We start from the raw sequence: 25,768 nt of genomic DNA, 5'->3' as shown, positions 1-25,768 counted from the left end.
ATCAGAAGAGCACAGTATCCCCCTACTTAATATCCTCTGGCAGTCTCTTAAAAATGCCAAACTCCTTGTAGAGTCCATATGCACTTACCTGATCTGGTCTTGCCTCTCTCCGACCGTAAGGTTTTTATTTTTTATTTTTTTAAGATTTTATTTATTGGGGCAGCTGGGTGGCTCAGTCAGTTAAGCATCTGCCTTTGGCTTAGGTCATGATCCCAGGGTCCTGGGATAGAGCCCCACATCGAGCTCTCTGCTCAGCAGGGAACCTGCTTCTCCCTCTCCCTCTGTGCTCTCAGAGAGAAAAAGCATGAGCAGGGGGAGGAGCCGAGGGAGAACCAAAGGGAGAGGGACAAGCAGACTCTGTGCTGAGTGCAGAGCCCCATGGCGAGGGTCAATCCCAGGACCCTGAGATGGTGACCTGAGCCAGAATCAGGAGTCAGACACTAAACCGATGAGCCACCCAGGCACCCCTGACCATAGAGGTTTTAAAGGCTGGGGTGACAGGGATATCTTAGGTGTTCTGTGTTTGCTAATTGGCTTAGCCCAAGAAAAAGTAAACTTGTCATATCTTCATGACAGGAGGTAGTTTTACAACCTATAGTAAGTAAAGAGCCTACCAAAGTTAGGCCTCCACCAATCTGTAAGATAGAGGCTCTATCTCCTGTGAGGGTTACATTTCAAAGAGATGGCTTTCAGGTCCTTGAGAAAGACATTTCTGGGGTTGTTAAAGTGCAAGAACTTTTAAAAGATTTGCATACAGTTCAAAGAGGCAGCCAGGATGCCTGGGAGTGGCTCAGTCAGTTAAGTGTCTGCCTTCAGCTCAGGTCATGATCTCAGAGTCCTGGGATCAACTCCCACCTCGGGCTCAGCAGGGAACCTGCTTTTCCCTCTGCTGTGCTCTCTATCACTCTCTTTGACAATAAATAAAATCCTTTAAAAATAATAATAATTTAAAAAGAGGCAGAGAAAGAATTTACAACTTTTCTAAAGTAAATGCTCTATAAGGAAAGGGATATGGGATCTAGAGTCAGGAAGAAAACATTTAATAACATTGAGGGGCGTTTTAAGTATGTCTTGGTCAAGGCCTTTGTACTTGATGTTCCTTCTTTCTGGGACATTCCTCCCCCAGTTCTTCTCATGACTCACTCCTTCTTGTCATTAGGACCTCACTTCAAAGAGGCCTTCCCTGCAGCTGTCTATAATGTTCCCACCTCTAACCTTCAAGTCATTGCTGTCTTCACCATAGAACACACCTTGAAGATTATTTTAATTTCTTCATTTTCTTATTTCTCCTGCTAGCATGAAAGCAGGCACCTTGTGGTATTATATGCTGATAGCTAATGTAGCTCTGGTACCTAGAACTTTGTCTCATATATTGCCTGGATTAATACACATTTGTTAAGTGAATGAATGAATGAATGAATGAATAAATAAACTGAAACTTCAGGAATGAAAGGAAAACTGCCTGTGGCAAAGAATTACAGGCATTTGTCATATAAAGACTAAAGATAATTTTATGAGTCAAGAGAAGGTAACATTAAAATAACTTTTAGGTCATGTTTTCAGTAAAAAAGAGTATCATGACTCTGATGATGTCACATTAAGAATCCATACATCTGTATTTAGTTTAGTTTTAGATCATTATTCAACCCAGGAGAAAAATTCAGAGTGACATGCATGGTTTAACAAAATCTTTAAAATAAACAGAGCAATATAATATGTCCTTGTCTATTCCATGAGAAGTAAAGGGTTTGTCTTTACAAATCACACAAGAAAAATTAGCATTGCACCTGCACAAAAGCAGAAGAGGTGAGAATACTTAATAAATTGATGTGTAACTACTAAATGCTTACTATCGTACAGAGGAAATAAAAAGAATACATGTATAGTGCTCAAAGGAAGAGCATCTGGTGTACGTATATCCTAAAATAAAGTAATAAAGGGTGATATGGAACTTAGCTAATCCGTTATTTAGAATTATCCTGGAAAAATATTATTGAAATAAAGCTTTGCAATTAGAAAATCTTGGATCTTAGCCATGGTTTCTGTTTTTATTCATGGGTACTATGAAGGTTTGCAAGTGGATGTTTTCAAGATCTCTCTTGAGCCACATTCTCTGAGGTTGTGTGGATTTTCAAATGCATAAATGCAGAGAAATGCCTGGGAAGAGGGGAGGAGGCACAGAAACCTACTATATAGCAGAATAGACATACCCTTGAGTCAATAATAGCTACTCCCTTTTAACATTTCTGGCTTATACACTTGCATATTCAAGTCAGAAGTCTAAGATATTTGCTCTGTCAATGATTGCCAACAGATGAGAGAGAACTGACCCACTCTTGCAAATGGTGCCTGCACCAAAACAAAAACAAAAAACAAAAAACAAAAACCCAAGATAATAAATGATTCTTTCATCTCACCTGTCATGTTTCATTTTGTTATTTGTTATTGGCCCTATGTTCTGAAAGCCTATTGTGGATTTATTATGCATAGATATTTGTATTACTAGTAATAAAAAATTTTATTGTAAATTTATTATATATTTTATTATATTATAAATTTATCATAATAAATTTATTAATGAAATATTAATAATTTTTTGCACAGCACTGAGATTTACAAAATACCTCCAGATACATTAACTTATATGATGTGTACAATAACCCAGTAAATAATATTATCCCCCTTACAGAGATGAGGAAATTTGCTTAAGTACAGAGAATGCCAACGGCTTGCTGTAATCAAGGAGTTGGCAGATGGATACAAACACAGTTCCCCTGAGTCTCAATCACGCTCTCTTTACTGTTCACCGTGTCCATAAAGTACCATTTCCACTCCCTTGAGGGTGGAATGGCTGCCAGGAGCTCTGCTTAATAAAATTGTAAAATGACTCCACCAAGAATGATCAAGGCTCCAGTAATAAAAGCATGATTTATTTGTCTGTTTCTGTTCTGCAGCCGAGCCCAAGGGAAAGTGATAATACATACTGTGTTGAAGTTTAAATCCTGTTTTAAAAATACTGCGGCAAAATTTCGGGATAGGATTGAAACCACTTTATATCAGAAGCTAAAGGGCAAAACTGGGTCTTTATGTATAGATTCTTCTTCATTTAAATTTTCAGGTAAGCCTTTTTATATATGATATAAAGCGATTTTCATCTTTTAATTTTAATGTGTTTTTTGAAAAAATGAAAACACTTCCTTCCCTAAATATAATTTTATATACAATGATTATTGCGTTTAACCACTGTTAAAAGTAATCAGGGTCCATGTTAATCAATTTCTTGATATAATATCATTCTTGTATTCCTGGAATTAAACCTAACTTGATGATAGAGTTTTTTTAAAAAGTAGTCAGGGCCCCAAATAACATTTCTTTGCAAAACAAGGCAGCCATAAACTCTTTTGTTTTTTAAAGATTTTATTTATTTATTTGAGAGAGAAAATGAGGAGAGAGAGAGCACGTGCACAAGTTGGGGGGGGGGTGTTAGAGAGGCAGAGGGAGAAGCAGACTCCCCAGTGAGCCGGGAGCCCAACTTCAGGAGCCCAGGATCATGACCTGAGCCAAAGGCAGATGCATAACTGGCTGAGCCACCCAGGCGCCCCATAAGGCAGCCATAAACTCTTAATGGCTTGTTCTGTGGGTTGTGATTTCTCCCTCAGTTCTTTTGGATATTTCGAGAATATAGACTCCTACATTCCAGAAATGAGTTTAAATCTCTTTAGCATCAAGTAAACTTCCTGATACGCCTTTAATGGACATTGTTTCTCTCAGTCTTATGTACAATCTAATTCTTTTTTTTAAATTTTTTTTTAATTCCACTGTAGTTAACATACAGTGTTACATTAATTTCAGGTGTACAATTATACAATCTAATTCTTATTCTTGGTCTCCTAACAGTATTGTGAAAGACAGCTTCTAAAAGGTAGGGACAAATGTCCCTTCATTCCCAGGATAATGAGTGTCTCTCTGGTCTTGATAAAAGTACAGTCAATGCTTGGCACAGCTAAGCTCAGCTATCAATTCTCTGCTACCACAAATCTGACCAAGGGCAGAAAAGTATCCTTGCCCCTACAGGAAGGACTAAAAGGATGAAATGTGTGTGGAAAAAAATAAATCGAGGCCAAGGGTTCATTTGCATAGAACATCAAAAGGATCAAAAAGCAAAACCCAAACATGCTTCTCCTGGATAAGAAACCATCATGTTGTTGAAATGTGACTCTCCTCAGGTTATTAGATGATTTCTCCTAGAACCTTCCTTCTCATACAGCTTATCCTACGTGTGGTGACCTCGAAAGAACACAGAGAAATAAAGCAGGTCTGCAATTCATAGAGAATTTGCCACCAAAGATATATTTTTGAAAACCCATCTGCTAAAAACATGAACTTAAATGTAAAGAAACAGCATTACATTTCCAGTATTCCTCCGACATTTAAGAACATTATGTAGGATCTCAGGAAAACTGACTTTTTGAGGGTCTTTTCCAGATATACTATTTTTTTCAGTAATTCTATTTAATATGATGCCAGCCTACAACTTTATGAAGAACAGTGATTGTTAAGCCTAATACACTTAAGCACTGATGGTGCTTTGGTATTGTCTTAGCCTCTACTTGTTGCTTAGAAACCCCCTCTCCCTCCTACTTCATCCCTCATCTGAAGTTAGATGCCTTGTGAAACTGGGTGTTTGTAGGTGCGGTACCAAACCCAGCAGCCAACTGGGCCAGTTCTGCAAAACCGCAATGAAATTAACACAAAGCTCACATTCAAGACAGCTCTTACTGAAAGCGATTATGCGTCTTCATTGGTCACCATGTAAATGGGTCTTTGGTTTAGGGATTTATGAAAAGCTTATTTAGATAGTCAAGGCTGCAGTCACAAGGTTGCTGCTATCTTCTTGACAGCCCGACCTTATGCTCCCTGGTTAGTTCAGTTGCTTGGAGCCTGCTCCTAAGTGTGTCAGCATTGTTGGATTTCATTTTTATACAAGCTGCTTAACAAAGAGGACAAAGTTACTACTTCCTACGGCTGTGGCTTAGACATCACTGGCCAGTGCTACTAGTTACAACAACTGGCTGAATACAGAACTAGTGTTCCTATATGATATGCCTAGAAAAAGAAGACATAGAATAGTAGTTAAAATCGTGGGACCAGCTGAGATTTTAATCCTAGGTCCTCTACATATCAGCTGTGTGACTTTGGAAATATTACTTAACATTTCTGCACCTCGGTCTAAACATCTCATTATGGAAATGACGATAATAAAAAATATTGCATATGGCTGTTGTATTTCAAGGACTTCATGCACTTTAAAAAAACAGGACTGTTGTAAAGTCAGTATCATTAATTGGTTTTTATCAGGAGGAAAAAAAACACTCAAAATATATGTCCTATGGATTATATAGTTGCACGTCAACTTTATATATATGTATATGTTATTCTTTTTATTAATAGGCCTGCCCATACCTTCCCCCCAAACTCAGGCTTCACTATGGATGAGGGGTCAGAAACTCGAGGTTCCTAAGGGAGAATGACCACTCCCCTCAAAGCACTAGTGTAGTAGGGGCAACTCGATTGTCCCCACCCCTAAACACCCACCAAAGATAAATCACTTTATTTGACAAAGCCTGAGCTTCTTCATCTTTATAAAGGAGATCATGATTCATATACTTCATAGTAGTTTTTTTCCTGAAAAAAAAAAAATGAACACACATCTAAAGCCCTTAGTGCAATGCTTGACTTAGAGCGAGTACTCAAAAAATAGTAACCAAGAGAGATTTTCTTCTATGTATACACTTTGCAAGAGTATTTTCCCAGAGATCATGGTTATTCTTCTGGTAACTGTTTTCTTGGATATTCACTGCACAGCAACTGAATCTTAGGGAACATTCCTATGTGCCTTTGATACATAGATCCAAAGCAGGGCAATAGCCCATGTAAAGAGATTTTACAAGCCCCAAAGATGAAGTAAATCAGTGGCGGTTGAACCAAGGGATAAAAATTATTGCTTTTGTAGAAATAAAAAGTTAATCAACTCAAGCGTCCATTAGTATTTCAGCACTTAATAATTATACCCCCCCCAGGAAAACTGCTTTATATAATTCTTAGTTATAATACTAAATTACTATTGTCTTTATTTATTCATTTACCGAATAAATACTGACTACTGACTTTGGCCCAGGAAATCTGGATAAAATTCTACCTTACCATTTTTTGTTTATGCTAATATTAAATTCATTTTCTTTTCCTATGCACATACCAAATGATATAGGAATGATTATCTAAAAAAGGTATTGGTTGATGATTTTTTTAGTAATTTGCCATGTATCATCATGACTAAAAGGCAAAATCTCACAGGATTTCCACTTAGAATTTTCTCTATATTCTCTATAACTGTCATGCATATTAAGTTGTTTATTCCAGATCGGTGACAAAATCAAGAATGGTAAAAATGGGTTACTGATTCCTTGTCCAAATTAAATTCATGAAAGTACACTATTTATTGCACAGTGGACATTTGGAAGGCCTTCAGGTTGAAAAAGACCTTAGAGATCTCTGGTCTGCTTGCCTCATTCATAGGTAAAGAAGAGTCAGTGAAGGAAAATTCACTCTAAGTCATAAAATAAATAGTGGGCAAACCTGAGACTTTAGCCCATATTTTCTGATTCTAAGTGCACTGTGCATTCTCTACGCTATTTCATGAATCAGTTTAGAACTGAGAGCTGCACTAAAAATCTACTTAAGATGCAGGTTTAAAGATTCTAGTGGGGGGGAATAAAATCTGGCTTCTTTTTCTAAATCTGAAGTCAATCATTACAAATCAAAATCTTTTAAACTCTGTCCTCAGTTTTAACAACAATGAAGAAAGCATGTAAATCCATATCTAACTTAAAGAATTGCTGAAAGGAGTTGAAATCAAATATTATGAAATAATAATTTTAATGACCAATTTTGAAGTACTTGTACAAACACTTTGCCAGGCACTATGGGGAAATCAAAAAGAAAAAGAATATTGTTCCTCTCAGCAAAAAGCCTATAAAATAAATAAATACATATACAAGTATATACATTTAAGCTTACACTGATTTAGTGTGTATGAAAGGCGCAATCAGTATCACTATAACACAAATATATTTTAAGTTTATCCAGTATAAACAGTGTGATGTGGATTGGACCTAACACTGTCATCAGCTGGTAAAATCAAACAGAGACTGCAAGTTGCTAAATGAGAACAGCAGAAAACTGATTTTGTCAACAACGTGCCCAAAACCCCAGGCTTCTCAGTCCACTGGCCTCTAAACCCTTGTCCTCACTTTTGGCCAACAATCCCAAGAGAGGTCAGATTCCTTTGACACAGCTCTCAGAGAAGACAATTCCTTTCCTTCAGAGCACTTTCCAGGTTTTAATTACATATTCACTAAAGTAATTATTTGATTACTGACCATCTCTTCCTTCATATAATCTCCATGAGAGCAGGGGCCATATCCTTGTTTTTTCACTATTAAGTCTTCAAGCCTAGCGCAGGGCCTGGCATACAGCAGTAAAGGACTGTTGGGTGCATTAATGAATTCCATAATATCAAAGCTGCAACTGAAAACCAAAGTAGGAGAGAATATATACAGCCTTTCTCAACTGAGGTTCCACACAAGAATTAAGACCTAACAAAATTATGTGAGTGACTGTTTTCAGTTCTTTTAAGGATGATACATAGTACGATTACAAATTCATAAAAGAGAACTTCAGATAAAGAGGATTAAGAGTACACTACTCTTGATGGATACTGAGTAATGTATAGAATTGTTGAGTCATTATATTGTACACCTTAAACAAATATAACAATGCTTGTTAATTGTATTTCAGTAATAAAAGGGGGGAGTTCATTAATTTCATAAAAATGAAAGCCCCCTAGGGCATCAGAGCTTAATTCTCTTGTAAAATCCCAATTAAGGAGGGCTGATAATAAGTGTGGTGCAAGTATACTACTAGTAGACATTGCCACTCCCAGATACAGGATGGAAAGAAGCTTCAATTATTAAGGCTCGTGAACACAATGTTTAATTTAATTTCCCAGTCACTCCTGAATTCCATGAAAAATGACATTCTACTACCTTGCAAGGTACTAACAATCAGTATTTATGGAGTGCATTCTTTAGTTAGAGAGCCACATTGTTTCCCATCAATTCTAAACTCTCTCATAAGATAAATTCCTTAAACTAATACCATTGACTTCAATAGGAAAAAGTTTTATGCATTTCCAAATCCCTGAATTTATGTCCTCTTATGATTAAACAATATCACATTCCTTTAAAATAGAAAAGATGGGGTACCTGGGTAGCTCAGCCCATTAAGCATCTGCCTTCAGCTCAGGTCACCCTCTCTGGGTCCTGGGATGGAGCCCCGCGTTGGGCTCCCCATTCAGCAGGAGTCTGCTTCTCCCTCTGCCCCTCCCCCACAGCCCCCCACCCCCCGCTTGTGCGCTCTCTCTCTCTCAAATAAATAAATAAAATCTTTAAAAAAAATAGAAATGATAACCTCAAGAATTAAAATTGGTTAACATAATTTTCCTTTGTTACTTATTTTATAATATGATTACTTACATGATCTTGTTATTTTATAGTGTAACAACCAAAACAGAACATACATATAATACTTGTTTACATAATTTAAATTTTAATGCACAAAAAAAGAACAAGTAAAACAATGCAAATGATAGCTCACCAAACAAGTTGACCTCATAGCATGATGCACTTGACCCTCACTGCCATAAACTATCACACCAAGAGCTAAGACAAAAATGTAACACTACACTAGATGCACCAACTACACAACTACAAGGATGAGCACGTGGTGGCTCTCCTAAAAGTTCTGAAATCAAAAATTCAAGTCATTCCTTGTAAAAATGAAAAAATGCTTCATAAGCTAAGTAAGGGTTTTAAATGAAATGCCTTATGAAGTTGAATGCTCATAACTTTAATGAGCATATTTAAAAATAATAATAATTTCCTACACAAAGATGCCTTGTACACACTGGTACACTTTATCTATTGAATAGCTGTGAGACATACTTTAAATACTTATGCTAAATCATATGTGGTTAAAGTAAAAACTCAAATTATGTGGAAGTAACAGAAAGAATAATAACGTAGAACTTTATATACAAGGATGACAGTCCTGAGCCATTATTAAGGGTTTTACAAGAGCAAGAACGAAGCTCTGGCTTACCACTCATTTGGGAGCAGCTGGCCAAGACTGAGATATGGATGATGATGTTAGTAGAACACATTTCTTTCATGTGGCTTGATCCTGAGATAATGCATGGCTTCATTTCTATCATGCTTTAAGGAACTGAACTAACCAACCATTCTTTAATGATTCTTTAATCCTGGAGAACATTTTTTAAAAGCATTGTATTCCACAGAATGTCCTTTCTTAACTAAGAGCAAATCTTAAGCTCTATCAACCTGTTTGATCAGCAAAAGTTTTCTTAAAATAGTCTTAGTGTAAGACCTTGACCATTCAAAATTCCTTGGAAGTAAGTCCTCTAAATAGGGAAAATTTTCCAAAGAGTTTCTATTTTATTTTTTAAATAAAATACAGAAAGTCTCTTTAAAATTATTTTTTTCAAAAATCTATCTCAAACTTAACACCTACTTCTCTGACATTACCGTGGACACTGATTAATATAGAGTAGGTACTGTAGTTCCTTCAGGGCATTTAGGGAAATGTAGGGTTATTGGTGCCTTCAATAAATGATCCAATATTTAAGGTTTTCAGCTCTCATATTTGTTCTTTACATTTTATCTCTCTCTCATACTTTGATGTCAGGCAGAGTTCTTGCTGTCACTTCTGTTTTCTCTGTGTTCTTTCTTCTATCTTCTCCAAATTTATTTTAAATATTTCACAGTAATTTATACATAAAAATTAGAAAAGCAAATAGGCTTTGAATGAGGGTGTTTGGGGCATCCTTATTTAAATAAATAATCTCTAGTAAGTAATTTTTTTATATAACTTTTGGCTCCTCAGACACCATCATTTCCTGATTCTTGACTTAATTCCAGAGAAAATGTTGTCAAGTCTCCCGAAAGATGTGGAGCATTGTTCCTGTTGGCATTTCAAAATGTCTTCCAATAAAGCTAGATATTTACTTAAAATAATATTTAAGGATTTTTAAAATGCAACCTTGAGCTTAGAGTTTGAAATACACATTATTGAATTATACAACTGTGTATTAGACACACCTGGAACACAGACACTACTGTCCTGAGAGGCAACATCACGCATCTGAGGTTAGGATAGATCTGCGTGATGATTAATTTTATGTAACAACTTTACTGAACCACAGGATGCATAGATACCTGGTGAAACATTATTTCTGGGTATATCTGTGAGGATGTTTCCAGAAGATATTAGCATTGGAATTGGTGGACTGAATAAATCTGATAGCCTTCCCCAGTGTGGGTGGGAATAATCTAACTCGTTAAAGGCCTGGATAGGATAAAAAGATACAGAAAGGGTAAATTCTCTCTGCCTGATTTTGAGCTAGAACATTGGTCTTCTCCTGCCTTTTGCTCGAAGGGAATTTACACCATTGGCAGTCTATTTCTCAGGCCTTTGGATTTGAACTAGGATTACACCACTGGCTTTTCTAGGTCTCCAGCTTGCAGATGGCAGATCATGGGACTTCTCAGCCTCCATAATTGCCTGTGAGCCAATTCCTCATTATATGAATGAATGAATGAATGAATGAATACTTCTGTTTCTCTAGAGAACTCTGACTAATATAATATAACCTGCCAGGGCACACTGCCTTCACCGTCAAGCCAAAATAATCTCAAATTTGTTATGGCTTTCAGAAAACCTACTTGTCCCATACACTCCTAAGAAGCCAACTGTACATATAGCTAGACTAATGCCCCTGTCTCCCTTCAAGTTTGTCCTAGCTTTCTATCACTTCCCAAGAACCTAAGCCTTTGAGGCTGTTGCATTTCTTATGCCCAGGCTGAGTGAGTTATAACATAAGCAAAATTAAGAGTGATGAGTTTTAGGTTAAAGAGTTCACACTTTGGTAAGTTTCATTAAGATCCATTAAATTATGAAAAACACAAGAGCAAAGCTTTGCTTTCTAAAGTTTTATTTTATAATATTGTATAACATGAGCTAGAGAGATTATCTTTAAGCAGAGAGATTGGTTAGAAAAGAATTAAAATGGTACAAGTGTGAAGAATTGAAAACCTGAACTGTCATAGTGAAAATAATATTAGAAATAGTGGACGTATATCACAGAGATTATATTTTCAGAATTGACAGAACGGGTGGCTCTGTAGCCTAAGCATCTGCCTTCACTTCAGATCATGAAGCCATGGTCCTGGGATCAAGCCACTCATTGGACTCCCTGCTCTGTGGGGAGCCTGCTTCTCCCTCTCCCCCTGCTTCTGCTCTCTCTCTCATCAAATAAATAAACAAAATCTTAAAAATAAATAAATAAATAATAAACTTACTAACTAACTTTATCAGCACAAAATAAAAATTATTTTAAATTTTTTTTTAAAAAACCATTAAAAAAAAAAGACATGTTTTGTCCTCTCTTCATATAGTTGTCTTCTATACTGCTTCCAAGGCTTAAAATCAATGATGGCTAAGTAAAGAATAATATACAAATAAGTTTGGATTTTTAATATTTCTTGAAATCTGCATAAAGATAAAAAAATTGGAGCACATTCTACCTTAAAAACTACCATCCTCATATACAATTGGTTATTAGGTTTAATTAATTTTAAAGATTTAATTAATTTAAAAATCTATTAATTAGGGGCACCTGGGTAGCTCAGTCGTTAGGCGTCTGCCTTCAGCTCAGGGCATGATCCCAGAGTCCTGGGATCGAGCCCCACATCAGGCTCCTCTGCTGGGAGCCTGCTTCTTCCTTTCCCACTCCCCCTGCTTGTCTCTCTCTCACTGGCTGTCTCCATGTCAAATAAATAAATAAAATCTTTTTAAAAATCTATTAATTAAAGCATTTTATTAAAAGATGTAATTATAATTAAAAGATGTAATTATAATTAATTAATTCTTAATAAAATATTTTTAAATTTCATCTTCAGAGTCAAAATAGCAAACATATTGAAGATATGTGCTCTAAAGAATTAATCTACATCACTCTGAGGAATGATGAATATATAATGTCTAACCACAGAAATAATTTTCAGTCTAATTAGAAGCATAAAGAAAAACATTTACTGAGGCTATGTATGCAGCCAAGTGATTAATCAAAACTTGCACTGTGTGAAGAACCAACTTTTGTTCAGGCACAATCCAACTGCATGCTCTGTTCCTTTGCCTTTTAATTCAGACCATTCATATTAACACTCCTTTTTGAGAGGAAGGGGGAAGGTGAAAATATTATGAATGAACTTCCAAGGTGGAAGATGATAATTCCTGTGTTATAAAACAATTTTATAGTACTTACCCTACTCAGGAAGTCCATGTACATTTATTTATAGTTTTAAATTTTTCACAAACCTAACAGATGAAAAATTTTTAATATCCCATAAAATACTCCAAAAGAGAATTGGTAATCTCTTCTACATTTTTAATGCTTGAACCTTAGGGAAACTACTTGAAAAGTGGATTAATCAATTTATTTGCCATTTGGACTCATGTAAAGTAATAAATTTACCAAAGTAGAGTTAAAGCCCATGATTGATGTTAAATTTATATTATAAATGTATCTACTGCTACTGTAAAAGTCTTCCTTATACTTCAGAATCATACAGCTTAGTTTTCATGATTATTATGTTTCAGATTTTTTCCATTTCTCTCATTTATTTTTTTAATTTTAATTGTATATTTTATTTTTTTATTTAAATTCAATTAGCCAACATATAGTACATCATTAGCTTTTGATATAGTGTCCAGTGGTTCATTAGTTGTGTGTAACACCCAGTGCTCATCACGTCGTAGGGAAAGGGAGGGAAAACTGAATGGGAAGAGATCAGAGAGGGAGAAAAACCATGGGGGACTTTTGACTCCAGGAAACAAACAGGGTTGTAGAAAGGGAGGTGGGTGGGGGGATGGGGTAACTGGGGGACGGGCATTAAGGAGGGCATGTGATGTGCTTCAGATATTTTTTTAAGGAAGAAAATAGTCACTGGATATCAAACTCTTACCAGTACATCCAAATTTGCATTTCTTACTTTCTAACCCCAGAAAGACACCAAATATTAAATAATTACAGATCCAAAAGCCCATTTAGAAAGGATCTAAGCATCTTTTCTAATCTAATGTTCAACAATGAGTGAATCATGCCTATTTCCCCCCAGTAAATTTCATTGGCTCCTTTCCAAAAGAATTTTTGTCATCATCTATTCCTATTTCCCCTGCTGTCCCTCTATGTTCAGTGACTTTTCTTGTTGCATCCAATTTTCTATGCACAAATCTACCATAGCACTAATCATATAAGATTACATTACCTACTTAGTTGTACATTTCTTCCACTACACTCCAAGTTCACTGAGGACAGGGTCCACGTCAATTGTCTTTGATTCCTGGCCCATAGGAGATCAGTGCACAGTTCCTGAGCTGTTTTTTAAAAAACTGCTTTGTCTTATTATCCTTTGATGGAATCTCCTTCTTGGCAGGGACAATGCCATTGTTTTTTGTCACTTCCTTTATATGCTACATTGTAGACAAAGTACCTTAGGTTACAGAGTTGACTCCTGATTCAAACGTAAATCCATAGGAGTTCTAGCCTTTGAGTGTGGAGGAACTTAAAAGGAAAGAAACACAAATAACCACAGCAGTGACTCAATCCAAAGGAGTGACAGCTTAAATCACTTCCCCATGTATTGTACGTGTCCTTCCTCCTACCCAAGTGATAGTTACTCTATTAAGCTCTGGGATAATACAATTATTAAAAGCAAATTATAAGTCAAAAACATTTCTTCCCTTTAGCAAGTCATACATCAATAAAGAAACCTCAAAGAAAGAAGAAAGTTCAGTGAACATAGTAGGGTTTTCTAAATAATTAGTTCTCATAAGGTGTAGGATTTGACATTTTTCCAGTCAATTTACAGGAGTTAAATTATTTCCCAAACTCTTAATATGGTTTGATACATTTTACTAACCACATAGAGCTCAAAATCAGGATATCTAAAGATATCCTGTCCAATAAAAATTAACTTCTGGAAGGCAGCTATAAAGGATTAGGTAGAAATGGGCCACCTTTCTGCTTAAGTGGGTGTGGTTCATATCCACTCAGTCTATCTGACGGTTAAATTGCTCCTGCCTTTTTGTTCAAACAAGCTGACTTTCTGGTAAAGGATGCTATGTCTCCCTGATTTGTTGCACAACCTAATGAAAGAGTGTGTAACTATAATTGTCATATATAAATGGATACTCCCTTCTGGATTTATAGAAATGCAAGAGCATAATAAAAATGAACTTACGTTGGCATTTATAGTATTTAACCTATCAAGCAAGCGGTGATTCATTTTTGAAGAGAAACTCTTAAGTGAAATGGTTAATATATTTATATTTCTCTACATCTGAAATTTGGGACATAATTGTGATTCACTTGTTCACCCTCTCATACACTTTCATCGTGGTTTACAGGTTCTGCAGGGATTTGGGGCCAAGAGCAAAATTGTCTATTGTAAATCTCATCCTAAAATACTCCCTAGATGTCTAGGAATGAGCAGATGATATTAAAGTCTGCCTTATTACTTAAGTAAATTTTTTTTTATCCAAAGCAAATGGGAAATGAAATGGCATGCTTAATTGAGTATTCTGAATAATTGAAACCACACCAAGGATATTAATTTTAAAAGGATCAAACTATAGCAAAATGCACTCAACACTAAAAAATGCACTAAATATAATAATGTACATAGTCTCTCCTAGTTATTAGCATTATTTGTTATGGTATATGGTTATTTTAGTGTCTTAGCCTGGTTTCTCAAAAAGCAGAGCTTGAGACAGAGACTTGCATGTAGTAGTTGATTTGAGAAAGAGTAAAGAGCAAAATGAATGAAATGGGGAGGGAGAGTTTTCAGCATCGGGAGCAACTCTAGTTCCATCCCATGGGATCTTCTGAGTTATATATCAGAACTGTGCTCCCCTATGTCTAAAGGGGGAAGCATTTGTCCATTGATTCCCATCTTACATCAGCTCCAACAGAGTTAACTTCCACATTTCCTATTGCCTATCTGGAAATATCCAGTGGGTTCCTTCTGGCAGAAAGTGAGAAACCTAAGGTGCTAATCTGAGAAGGGCATGTGTCAAATTACTTCTGAGTAAAGTGGATCCAAATGTGTGTGGAATTGTCACCACATTGTGTTTGGAATTAGATTTGGGCCAAGAGTATTTAAAGTGGTAGATGAATGAGGTCAGATACATTCAGTCATCTGGTGATTTAGATAGAAAATACAGTGAAAGATCACTATTTTTCATATATTTTAGTATTTTCCAGGACCTGGACCTCTTTTTCAAATTATAATGGGGAACTTGAGAGTCTTTTTAGAAACAGAAGAATGAATACTAAGATTTTATTTCTCTCTGTGCTAATCTCTGAACATAGAAGTTATAGAGTCAAATTGAATATTATATTTACAAAATAATGTGTTCCTCAAAATAATTAGTATTAATTTTTAAAAATATGTTCATAAGTGTAAATATTTCCTTTTTCTTTTTCTTTGACTTTTAGATATTGCAATGCCGACAGCAGAAAATCTTCTCAATGCTTGTAAGTTCATTAACAAAGAGTTGTTTTCTAGTGAAATTTAATTCCCTGAATGGCAAAAAAGACCTCCACTTGACAATCAATACAGTGTCCATAAAGCTATAATGGGAAGCCTGCTTTCAGAAACTTGGGAAAAAATGACTGTGGTTGGTCTTAAATTGACTGATATCATTGATTAAATTGACTGCTATACATTGATTTTAAATGAGAAACACATTATTACATGCCGTAATGGCAGAGGGGATCTAGGGACAAGCACTGATAATTAAGAAGTTAGGATCTAAAACCAGCTACATGTCAGTTTTGAGCCCCAGATTCAACACATACTAACTGGATGGTTGGTTAGTTTCTCAAAACTTCAGTTCCAAGCTGTTGCAATGACAAAAGAAGATAGCACAAATAAGGTACTCACAAAAGTACACACTTTATAAAAAGCACTCAGTAGATGTCGGTTGTATTTTTTATTCTATCTATAAAAACTGTAGGCCTGGGAACTTACTGTGGAATTCTGATCATGCAAGCCAAGTTTCATGTGCTGAGACTTAAATGCAAGCAGCTTCCTTGCTGGCGAAGGCATTCTGCTTCCGCTCTCCCACCAACCACTCTGGGAAATATGATCCCCCAGGGTTGCTAGAGCCTGCCGCAGGCTGTCAGAAGAGCACTGCTCTTACCTGGGTGCTGAGACTAATTAGGGCAGCTGGAAATCGCCCTCTAGGGCCCGGTGACACCAACCCCGACAGCTCTTACTACCTTTCAGTCACAGCAGACTTGAGCAACCTGGGCAAAAGTCAAACACAAAGCTGTAGTTGATTATTTTTCTCTCTGATGTATTTTGACAGAACAATCCTCAAGCCACTTAATAAGACATTTTAAAGTTAATCAATCCAATTAGAAATTTTAGTAATGATACAATCAAAATCCACAATTAAAAATGTGTCAGATTGGCAGAAAAGAGGTAATCAAGATAGGAATAAAAATAGCAGTAAGAAAGAGATCAGCCAATTTGTACATCCCCTAGCTAGAACACTAAGCAACCATCCAGATCAGTATACTGAACTTGACTTGGCCTATCTGAGGTTTTAACTGTACTTAAAATAAAAAGCGAGAGAGGAAAGGTAGGCAAGAAAAATCAAACAGGATTGAAGAAAGAATAGAGATTGGTACATGGTAAAGTATATTACAGTAATAAATGATGGGATGGAAGGTACAAAAGTAGGGAAGCTGTAAGAGCCTGGTAGATTCTTTGATGTTTCTGAAAGTATCAGCCATCAAGTCTTCATTATATTCCTTAAATTTTTGAAATATACCATATGATCATTTCTGATATAACAAAAGTTACAAGGTGCCAAGTAAAATTTCAGCAGAGGTAATAACAAGGTAATACTGCAGAGGTGGGAATCGGAAGCTTAACAGACACAGCAACGATGAGTAAATGAGAGCTCTCAATGGAAACTGATGCATGAATATAAATTAGATTACAATTCTCAACAAATGCACAAACAGGAAAGTAGAGTCACCCGGGCAATGTTCTCCTAACCCACAGAGAAGCATCTTTGTTTTTCTATTTCTCTGAAGGAAGTTGAGTAAAAGCCAACTTCCTTTAGGAGTTGTCCAAAGAAGGGAGGATAGGGAGGAACCATTATACCTTTGGGTTCTGAGTTATTTGTTTTATCCTCTGTAAATTCCATGATAAGGGAGTGGAAAGAAAGAGGAAAAGACAAGGGAGTTACATTCAGTGAGTCAAAAGTGAGACTCTCTCATTCAAAAATAACAACCACCTAGGCTCTGCTTTAGCTAAGTGGTTTTTATGAAAAGGATGCCTTAACTATCTGAGGTTTGGATTGCATCAAAAAGAACAATCTAGAATCAGAAGCAATATACAAATTTAAGGACTTCAGAGGGCTAGCAAAGACCTTTTTAAAAGTCTACATGTCCCTCCCCTATGCTTCTGATGCCTTTCTACCTTCGGGAATGACTATCTCAAGACGTTATCTTGTCACATCCCTGTGAAGCAATTGACCATCTAATCTTTCCAATTAATTTAAATGTTCTCATTCTTGATACAAATACCTTGCTCTAACTCAGAGTTTCTTAACCTTAACACTATCAACATTTTAAGCCAGACAATACTTTGGTTCAGGAACAGTCCTATACATTATAGGATTTTTAGCAGCATCCTTGGCCTCTACTTACCAGTAGTGCACCCCCCCACACAGATTATGACAACCAAAAATATTTCCAGATAGTGCCAAATGTCTCCTGGGGTTAGGGGTAGAGTGCAAAATTGTCCCTGATTGAGAACCCCTGCTTTCATCGATGTCCACTGCATTGATTATGGCAAGTTTTTCTCATTCTCTAAATGTTAGGAACACACCCATTCTAGAAAGGGGTCTTAAAGTCAAATATTTTTATTTCAAGATGTCTGTGGGTCATATGACATAGACTTCATTTCTATAAACATTTATTGAGCTCCTTTTAGGTGATAGGTTCTCCATGATAGGTTCTAAAAATACTTTTTTTTAAAAAGATATGGTTCCTGTCCTCGAAAAATTTAATTAATGAGGCTGACAGTCTCTAGTAAAAAATACCATAAACTGTAAAGGAACAAGCTCAGTGCTTTAATTAGAGTTAGATGACATAGTCAAGAGAATCAGAGAGAGATAGAATTATAGTGAAGTTGTGCTATTACTGCAGATTTGCAGTCTAGCAGTTTCTCTGAATCTAAATTGACACGACAGCACAGTCCTGATGCAGGGAAGCATATCACTTTGGGAAAGGGTTGGCTCTCTTCATGTGTTATTCCTTTTAGCCAGATATTGTGGGTTGTAACTCGAATGTGAACACATTTCTGTCTACTCTGTCTCTTGTCAATATCCCATTGACATTCACAGCCATTCACTCTTTCTTATGAATGTTTCAGAGCAATCACTGCTTTAAACAACTGCTCACACAATTAAAAGGGACACATTTCCATAAACAACTTAGCAACTGGTTACCAATTATCATCTTCCAAATTCAAACATTTCATTTCACTTGCTTCTTATAACAGATCAGAGCAAGGCCATAGATACTTAGAGAGTACATATGACTGATGAGGATAGGGGAGGAAGATGTCAATCTATTTTGAATAAATTTTCAGGAAATCTCATGTCCACAGTTAGTCCTAACTTCTCGAAGACTGTGGGCTTTCCCTCAGTTAATCTTATTATGAGAGTTTGTTTACTATAGCAATGTATACATAAGCAATATCAATATCATTATATGCTAATGAACTCTATTTTGAGCAGGTTGTGGACAACGAACAATAACTCCTTCTGGCAACAAGATAGCAGGGGGCACGGATGCCCAGAAAGGGGAATGGCCTTGGCAAGCTAGCCTTCAACAGAACAGCGTCCACCGATGTGGAGCCACTCTGATTAGTAACACCTGGCTTGTCACTGCTGCTCACTGCTTCATAAAGTAAGCTCTGGACCACAAAAAGCCTCAAAGCCACTCATGCACCAAAAGTCTGATACATATCTTTCAAGAATACGGCCATACAACTATGCCTCCAAATGTTCAATATTGTGAAGTATACTCTCAAAATTACTCAATGAATCAGTTTTTAAAAAAAGAAGATATAGTCAGGCTAGAATAGGATCTGTCAACAATGGCACTATTATATTTGGTCCAAATGATTCTTAGTTTTGGGGTGTCTGTCCCGTGCATTATAAGATACTTAGCAGCTTCCCTGGGCCCTACCCACCAAATGCCAGTAGGATCCTCCCGGAACTGACAACCAAAAATGACTCCAGTTAACACCAAATGTCTCCTAGAGGACAAAACAGCCCACAGTTGAGAATCACTAAGCTAGACTGAATTCAATTTTATAAAGAAACTATAAATCCCAAACTGAGAGCTGGTCTTCTCTTCCTTTTTCATCATTATTTCATCTGGTCTTATTTATTTAATCATAAGTATTTGAACTCATCCTGCATCCTCCCATATATATCATACCCCTATGTGAAATTATTATTTCTTCAAAGGATATATCATTGCACCAAGAGTTTGCTTTGTTTTTACCTTTTGTTTGAGGTTTCGTTTTACTAATTTCTATTGGGTTTATGTAGCACTTATTTTATTTTTAAATAAAAATCCCTCTTAAACCTGAGACTTTGAAGTGTTCTAAGGGCACTATTTTTCAGTGCTTAGAATGCAAACCCTTGATTAACAAATAATAGTAAAAGTCAGAAATATCTTCCTGTTTATAGTTTTTAATGATTATAAAAGATGATTTAGGCTTTCCTTAATTTCCTTAGGATTTCCTTAATTTCCATAAATTTACTTTGTCCCATAATCTTGCCCACTTTTTATTTAATCTTACTATCTTGTCTTTATCATATTTATCTAAGTACTCTTGAGTCTTTCTGGACAGATAAAATGAGTTCCCACAGCTTATCTTTTAAAATATAGCTTATTGAAAAACTAAAGATAAAAAAATAAAATACAGCATATTGAATTATTCAAAGTCTACTTGTGTTATTGTTTTTATTTTTTCTTGTACCTATAGCTTTACTTTTGTATGTTAAATGCACTCTGGGTATTCAATACATAGCTAGTTGTTTTTAAACATATAAGATATTAATTCCTACAACTCTGAAATACAGGACTTCTAATAAATAAATCTATTTTCTTTAGGGCCAGAGATCCCAAACAATGGAACGTTAGTTTTGGGCTTCTTTTAAGTGACCCACAAATACAGCGAAGTATCAAGGATATTATAATTCATGAAAACTACCATTACCCTGCACACGATAATGACATTGCTGTTGTGCACCTGTCCTCGCCAGTATTATACACAAGTAACATCCGAAGAGCATGTCTTCCAGAAGCTACTTACACATTCCCACCCAATTCAGATGTGGTGGTCACTGGATGGGGAACATTAAAGTCGGATGGTGAGTTCCTAAACTTCCTCCATTACATGGTTTCTAAGTTTCAGTTTTAGGAGTTAAAAAAAAAAAGTACTCCAAATCATAACTAAACCTGAGAAATACTTTCTCTAGATCCTTTTAAAGAGAATAATGTGCAATGGAATGAAAATTATCCTCAACCACATTCATGCAGAAACTACATTTTCATAGAGCTTTTACCATAATTTCCCTTAACAATGGCAGTTTTTATAGAAATGCATTATTTGAAGAAGTAATTTATTTTCCTCCATTTTCTTCATTCATTCATTCATTCATTCATTCAATATTTATCTTGATTACCACTTTTATTCCAAATACAGGTCTGAATGTTTGGATATATTAATGAATAAAATAGTTAAATATTCCTGCCCTCATAAAGCTTACATTTTTAGCAAAAAAAAAGATGATAACCACAAAATATAATAAATATTTGTTTTATGCAGGTAAGTACCAGAGCAAACAAACAATACTGCAGAGGATTGAGCATTTTTGATGGGGAGAAATGAGTAGCCCTATGTGACAAGGCAATTCATCCCTATGACCTTAATAATGTAAAGATTTAGTGGCTATTTATGTTCACAAATGCATCTGAAAGTAGAAAAAAATTAATCTACAATTAATTCTAAGATTCAGAATTACAGTAACAGAAAATCTTAAAATGATTATAAAATGTATGTTTCTGAAATATGAATTTTTCATTTTGTTTTCTAAGGCATACATGTAATCTACTTTGTTACTAAGAAAGGAGACAAAAGCCTAATTAAAATGTATGTTTTACATTGATTTGGAAATTGTACATCGTGTCAGGTACTAATAAACCTAGCCAGAGATATAAATATTAACTTAGCAAAAATTATATAATTTTCTTCCTTTAGGAACAAGTCCCAATATACTCCAAAAAGGGTTAGTGAAGATTATAGACAATAAAACCTGCAACAGTGAAGAGGTATATGGTGGTGTGATCACACCTGGAATGCTGTGTGCCGGGTTCCTGGAGGGAAGTGTGGATGCCTGCCAGGTAAATCTGTCTACTCCATTTTCAAGACTTTTTTCTTGTGGTTTGTAATTCCAATTTACTTGTTCAATTTTTTCAAAAGAAGAAATTTTTAATATTTAACAAGATACTTATTAAATTAAAATACCAAAGTGCTAAACTACTCTTACTGTTATAAGAAGCTGTCAGTAGGAGTGGGGAAGAGACTAAATCTGGAATAACAATAAAGAGATGAATGGAACATTGGCAACTTTAGTCAGATTGGCCCTCTTTCACTGAGAAGCACTCAACCGGATCCAACACCAAACCTAATGACCCTGGAACTTTCTTAATTTAGGGTGGTTCCAATACCCTAAATATTTTGTTTATTTCACAATATTTATATAGCATCTCCATGTGGTAGGCACTGTTTGAAGCTCTTTACAAATATTAATTTATTCAAGTTATTATAATCCTGTGGTGTCCGTTTGTACTATTATAAGCTCTATTTCTCAGAGGAAGAGACTGAGAGAAAGAGATCAAGTAAATTGTTTAAACTCACACAGGTATTAAGTGGTAGAACTTGGACTTGAACAGAGGACATTAGGCTACACAGCCTGTACTCCGAAGGCTCACTAAGCTGCCTTTCCTTATGCTTAATATGCTTCAAACACCTCTGATGCTATTTATAAGCAATAGTCTCCGAGTTAACAAAAGTACTGCTGCAGTTATCTAGGCAGGCAGAATCAGTGGTAAATCCAGAAAGACCCTTCATTTTATTCATTCGTTTTTATGGATTACTATGTGCAAGAGCCTGCGCTAGGTGCAGAGGAGTTAAAAGTGAAGAAAGCATTATTCCTGCACTCTAGGAACAAGAAGATATACAAATAAGTACTTGCAATACGTAATTATCATCTCTAATTGCAGATTCCCATCTTGCCAACTGCCCCACTAACCCTATTCTTCAAAGTTATCACAAGTTTAAATCCCAGTTTCTCTCGATTTTCTCTCAGTCCAATCACCCGTCAGTACTATGACTCTCTTCTAACCTTATGCAGCCTAGAGGTTTTATTATTTCAACCACTCCACCAACAGCACCCTCGGTGACGTCACCATCTACTTCCCCACACCCATGCTAATAATCTCCAACCATAGAGCAATAAGACTATTTTATTGGCTCCTACATGAAGCTCCTGAGTACAACTAGAGTAAATCTTGCAGCCTCGTAAGCTGGTGTCATGTAATCACAGCCGGGTCCTTAACACACTATAGAATTATTTAATGCATCCTTTGTAGTCTATGTCAGCCCTTTATTGCATTGTTTGAATGTGTCCATATATGCCCTTATATTCCTTAACATATGACATTTCCTCATACCAGCTAGAAAAAAGAATGAAAGAAATCATGAGAAGTCCTTCACTTTCTTTTCTACATGATAAATTTATATTTGTACTTACCCTCATCTTCCAGGCTCAGGACAAACAAATTTCTTCTACTCTTCAAATCTAATCTTTTGTTTGTATTCTTCATCCCCTCTCTATCTACACAAGTATTTAACTTTACATTAATTTAAACTTTCTTCCATATTTCCCAAACTGTCCCACCCCCAATGGACTCTTTCACATATTCTGCAAATATTATTAGTTCTCTCCCTTAATACATCCTTCTCTGTCTTTCTTTTTCCCTTCTTGGTCAAATCTCTACAGAATAGTTTACCATCATTGTTCCATATTCTCAACCTATTCACTCTCCAACCCACTGCTTGCAGACTTTTTCCCTACCAGACCAGTGAAGGTATTCTAGCCAAGACTACTAACGATGATCTAATTGTCAAATCCAATACATGCAGAGTAGAAGATGGACTGGAAGCATGTAAGCTAGAGATATTGAGATCTATTAAAATATTTTGCCTGAAAAAAGTAATGAGGGCTTCAACTAAGATACGGTGGGAATGAAGAGACAAGACAATTAGGTAGACAAGACTTTGGGACTGTTTAGAAGTGAGGAAGAGGGAAAAGAAGGAATACATACTAAATTCCATATTTCTTCCTGAGCAATTGGAGAGAAGATGTACAGGAGATAAGGAAGTTTGTGGAGGATGAAGTTTGGAGTGTGCTAAATTTGAAGTGCCTGTGTAATATCCAGGCATATATGTACAGTGTGCATTAGAAATAAAAACCTTGGGCTCAGGAAAGAGTTCTGGCTGTAGACATATATCTGAAAGTTATCATCATCTGGGTGGTAGCTAAATTCATGAGCACTGATACAATTGCTCCGATAAAGTATATAAAATAAGAAGCACCTAAGTAATAGAATTCTGGTATAAATGCTTTTAAGGGGCCAACAGTAAGAGATAATAAAGATCAGAAAAACAAAAAAACAATAAGAAATTGGTGTCATGGGATTGCAGGGATCAGAAAAAGGGAATAGTCAATAGTGACACATGCCAAAGAGTAAGATAGATGCTGGAAAGAGTGTATCAATTTTAACAATCATTTATTGGTAAAATTTAAAAGGTTTGTTGCTGGAAAGAAAAACCATTTAGAAGAAAGTTGAAAATAAGACAAGAAAATGAAAATTTCAATATAAACTACTACTTCAAGCCACTTAGCTATGAAAGGAACATAATTAAGGCAATAGAAGGGGTCTTAAGATCCAGAAAGGCTGTCATTTTTTTGGAAGGGCAAAACTGAAAGAAATATGTATATGCCTGGTGGGGAAAGACAGTGCAGGAAATGAAGACATGTTAGGAAAAACAGACAAGAGAAGATTATTGATAGAGCAGTGTCCTTGATCCAGAGAACAGGTGGAGGGATTAGCCTTGGAGAGAACTAAATACTTCCATTTATCTGACAATGAGTGTAAATACAGATATAGGCTGATCCAGGTGAGCTAGGAATTCAAAAGAGACAAGGCAAGAAATGGAGAGATAGTATCTATTATCCTCCACTTATTCTATGAATTTGAAACTAAGAGATTAGATATTTAAAAATTATAAAATAAGCTTTGTGTACTGTTGGTGGAATTTAATATGGTGCAGCCTCTATGGAAAACAGCATGGTGGCTCCTCAAAAAATTAAAAATAGATTATGATATGATCCAGCAATTCCATTTCTGGGCATATACTCAAAAGAATTGAAAGCAGGGCCACAAATAGATATTTGTACATTTAACCCATAGGAGTATTATTCACGATAGCCAAAAGATGAAAGCAACCCAAGTGTCCATTGATGGATGAGAGGATAAACAAAATGTATATACATAAAATTGAGTATCATTAAGCGTTAAGAAGGAAGGAAATGCTGACACATGCTTCAACATGGACGAAACTTGAAGGACACTCTGTTAAGTGAAATAAGTCAGCCGCAAAAGAACAAATACTGTATGACTCCATTCATTACTGAAATATCTAGGGTTTTTTTCCTTTTCTGCATCTCCTTGTCTTTATTACAGAAGAGAAAAATAAGCAGTATTCATCTTTAAAGTATAGTAATTGTATGTACCCTTTTTCTCTGTAGGGTGACTCCGGCGGACCTCTGGTTGGTGCAGATTATAAAGGCACTTGGTTCCTTGCTGGCATTGTAAGCTGGGGAGATGAATGTGCTCTCCCAAACAAGCCTGGTGTCTACACTCGAGTAACATACTATCGAGACTGGATCTTGTCCAAAACTGGTCTCTAGTGCAGAAGTTCTTCATGGATTAAAGTTTGAAAATTATACCCTTGTTAAATGTGTTTGTAATTCCCAAACCACATTTAACTTAGAATACCTTTCTTTATGTGTATTTAATGTTGCAAATATAAAAATACACAATTTTAGAACTATGAAAAATTGTGTATATTAGATTTGGAACAGGGTTAGTGACAGCAATGAACCAGGATATATAATTTCCCCTTTACTCCTCTCCAGACTGATTATATGAACAAATATGGATTACAGTTTACTAAGGAAGTCTTCTCTACTGATTTGTAGATCCAGGTCCCTTAGGAAATCATAGACTAGGTGTTAACAATAAACTCCCTTTTGAGTGTATAAATAATCTCCTGCTGAATCACACAGCTGCCACAAGCTGCATATATTGGTAGGTTGCAGCCTAGTGAATTACTGTATAGTG

The 25,768-nt window shown here is 35.9% G+C and overlaps 1 protein-coding gene across 1 annotated transcript; it reads left to right on the top strand.

Annotated features, from left to right (window-relative positions):
- The first annotated feature begins 8,808 nt into the window (after positions 1-8,808).
- On the top strand, positions 8,809-25,335 carry LOC130543215 (transmembrane protease serine 11C-like). Its single transcript, XM_057309562.1, has 6 exons — positions 8,809-8,920; positions 15,695-15,733; positions 19,018-19,189; positions 20,408-20,667; positions 21,558-21,700; positions 25,174-25,335. Exons 1-6 carry the CDS (start codon positions 8,809-8,811, stop codon positions 25,333-25,335), a joined length of 888 nt encoding a protein of 295 aa, XP_057165545.1.
- The last annotated feature ends 433 nt before the right edge of the window (positions 25,336-25,768 follow it).

Source organism: Ursus arctos, unplaced genomic scaffold, assembly GCF_023065955.2.
Source record: "Ursus arctos isolate Adak ecotype North America unplaced genomic scaffold, UrsArc2.0 scaffold_9, whole genome shotgun sequence".
Classification (NCBI taxonomy): Eukaryota; Metazoa; Chordata; class Mammalia; order Carnivora; family Ursidae; genus Ursus; species Ursus arctos.
Note: the sequence above shows the minus strand (reverse complement) of the source record. Positions and strands in the feature narration are given on the sequence as shown.

What these genes read in the sequence shown, in the direction of transcription:
- LOC130543215 (XM_057309562.1), top strand. Translation starts at nt 8,809, where the DNA reads ATGCACCAACTACACAACTACAAGGATGAGCACGTGGTGGCTCTCCTA. An exon ending in GCTGCTCACTGCTTCATAAA is followed by an intron (nt 19,190 to 20,407) that starts GTAAGCTCTGGA and finishes TATTTTCTTTAG; the next exon opens with GGCCAGAGATCCCAAACAAT. An exon ending in GAAGTGTGGATGCCTGCCAG is followed by an intron (nt 21,701 to 25,173) that starts GTAAATCTGTCT and finishes TTTTCTCTGTAG; the next exon opens with GGTGACTCCGGCGGACCTCT.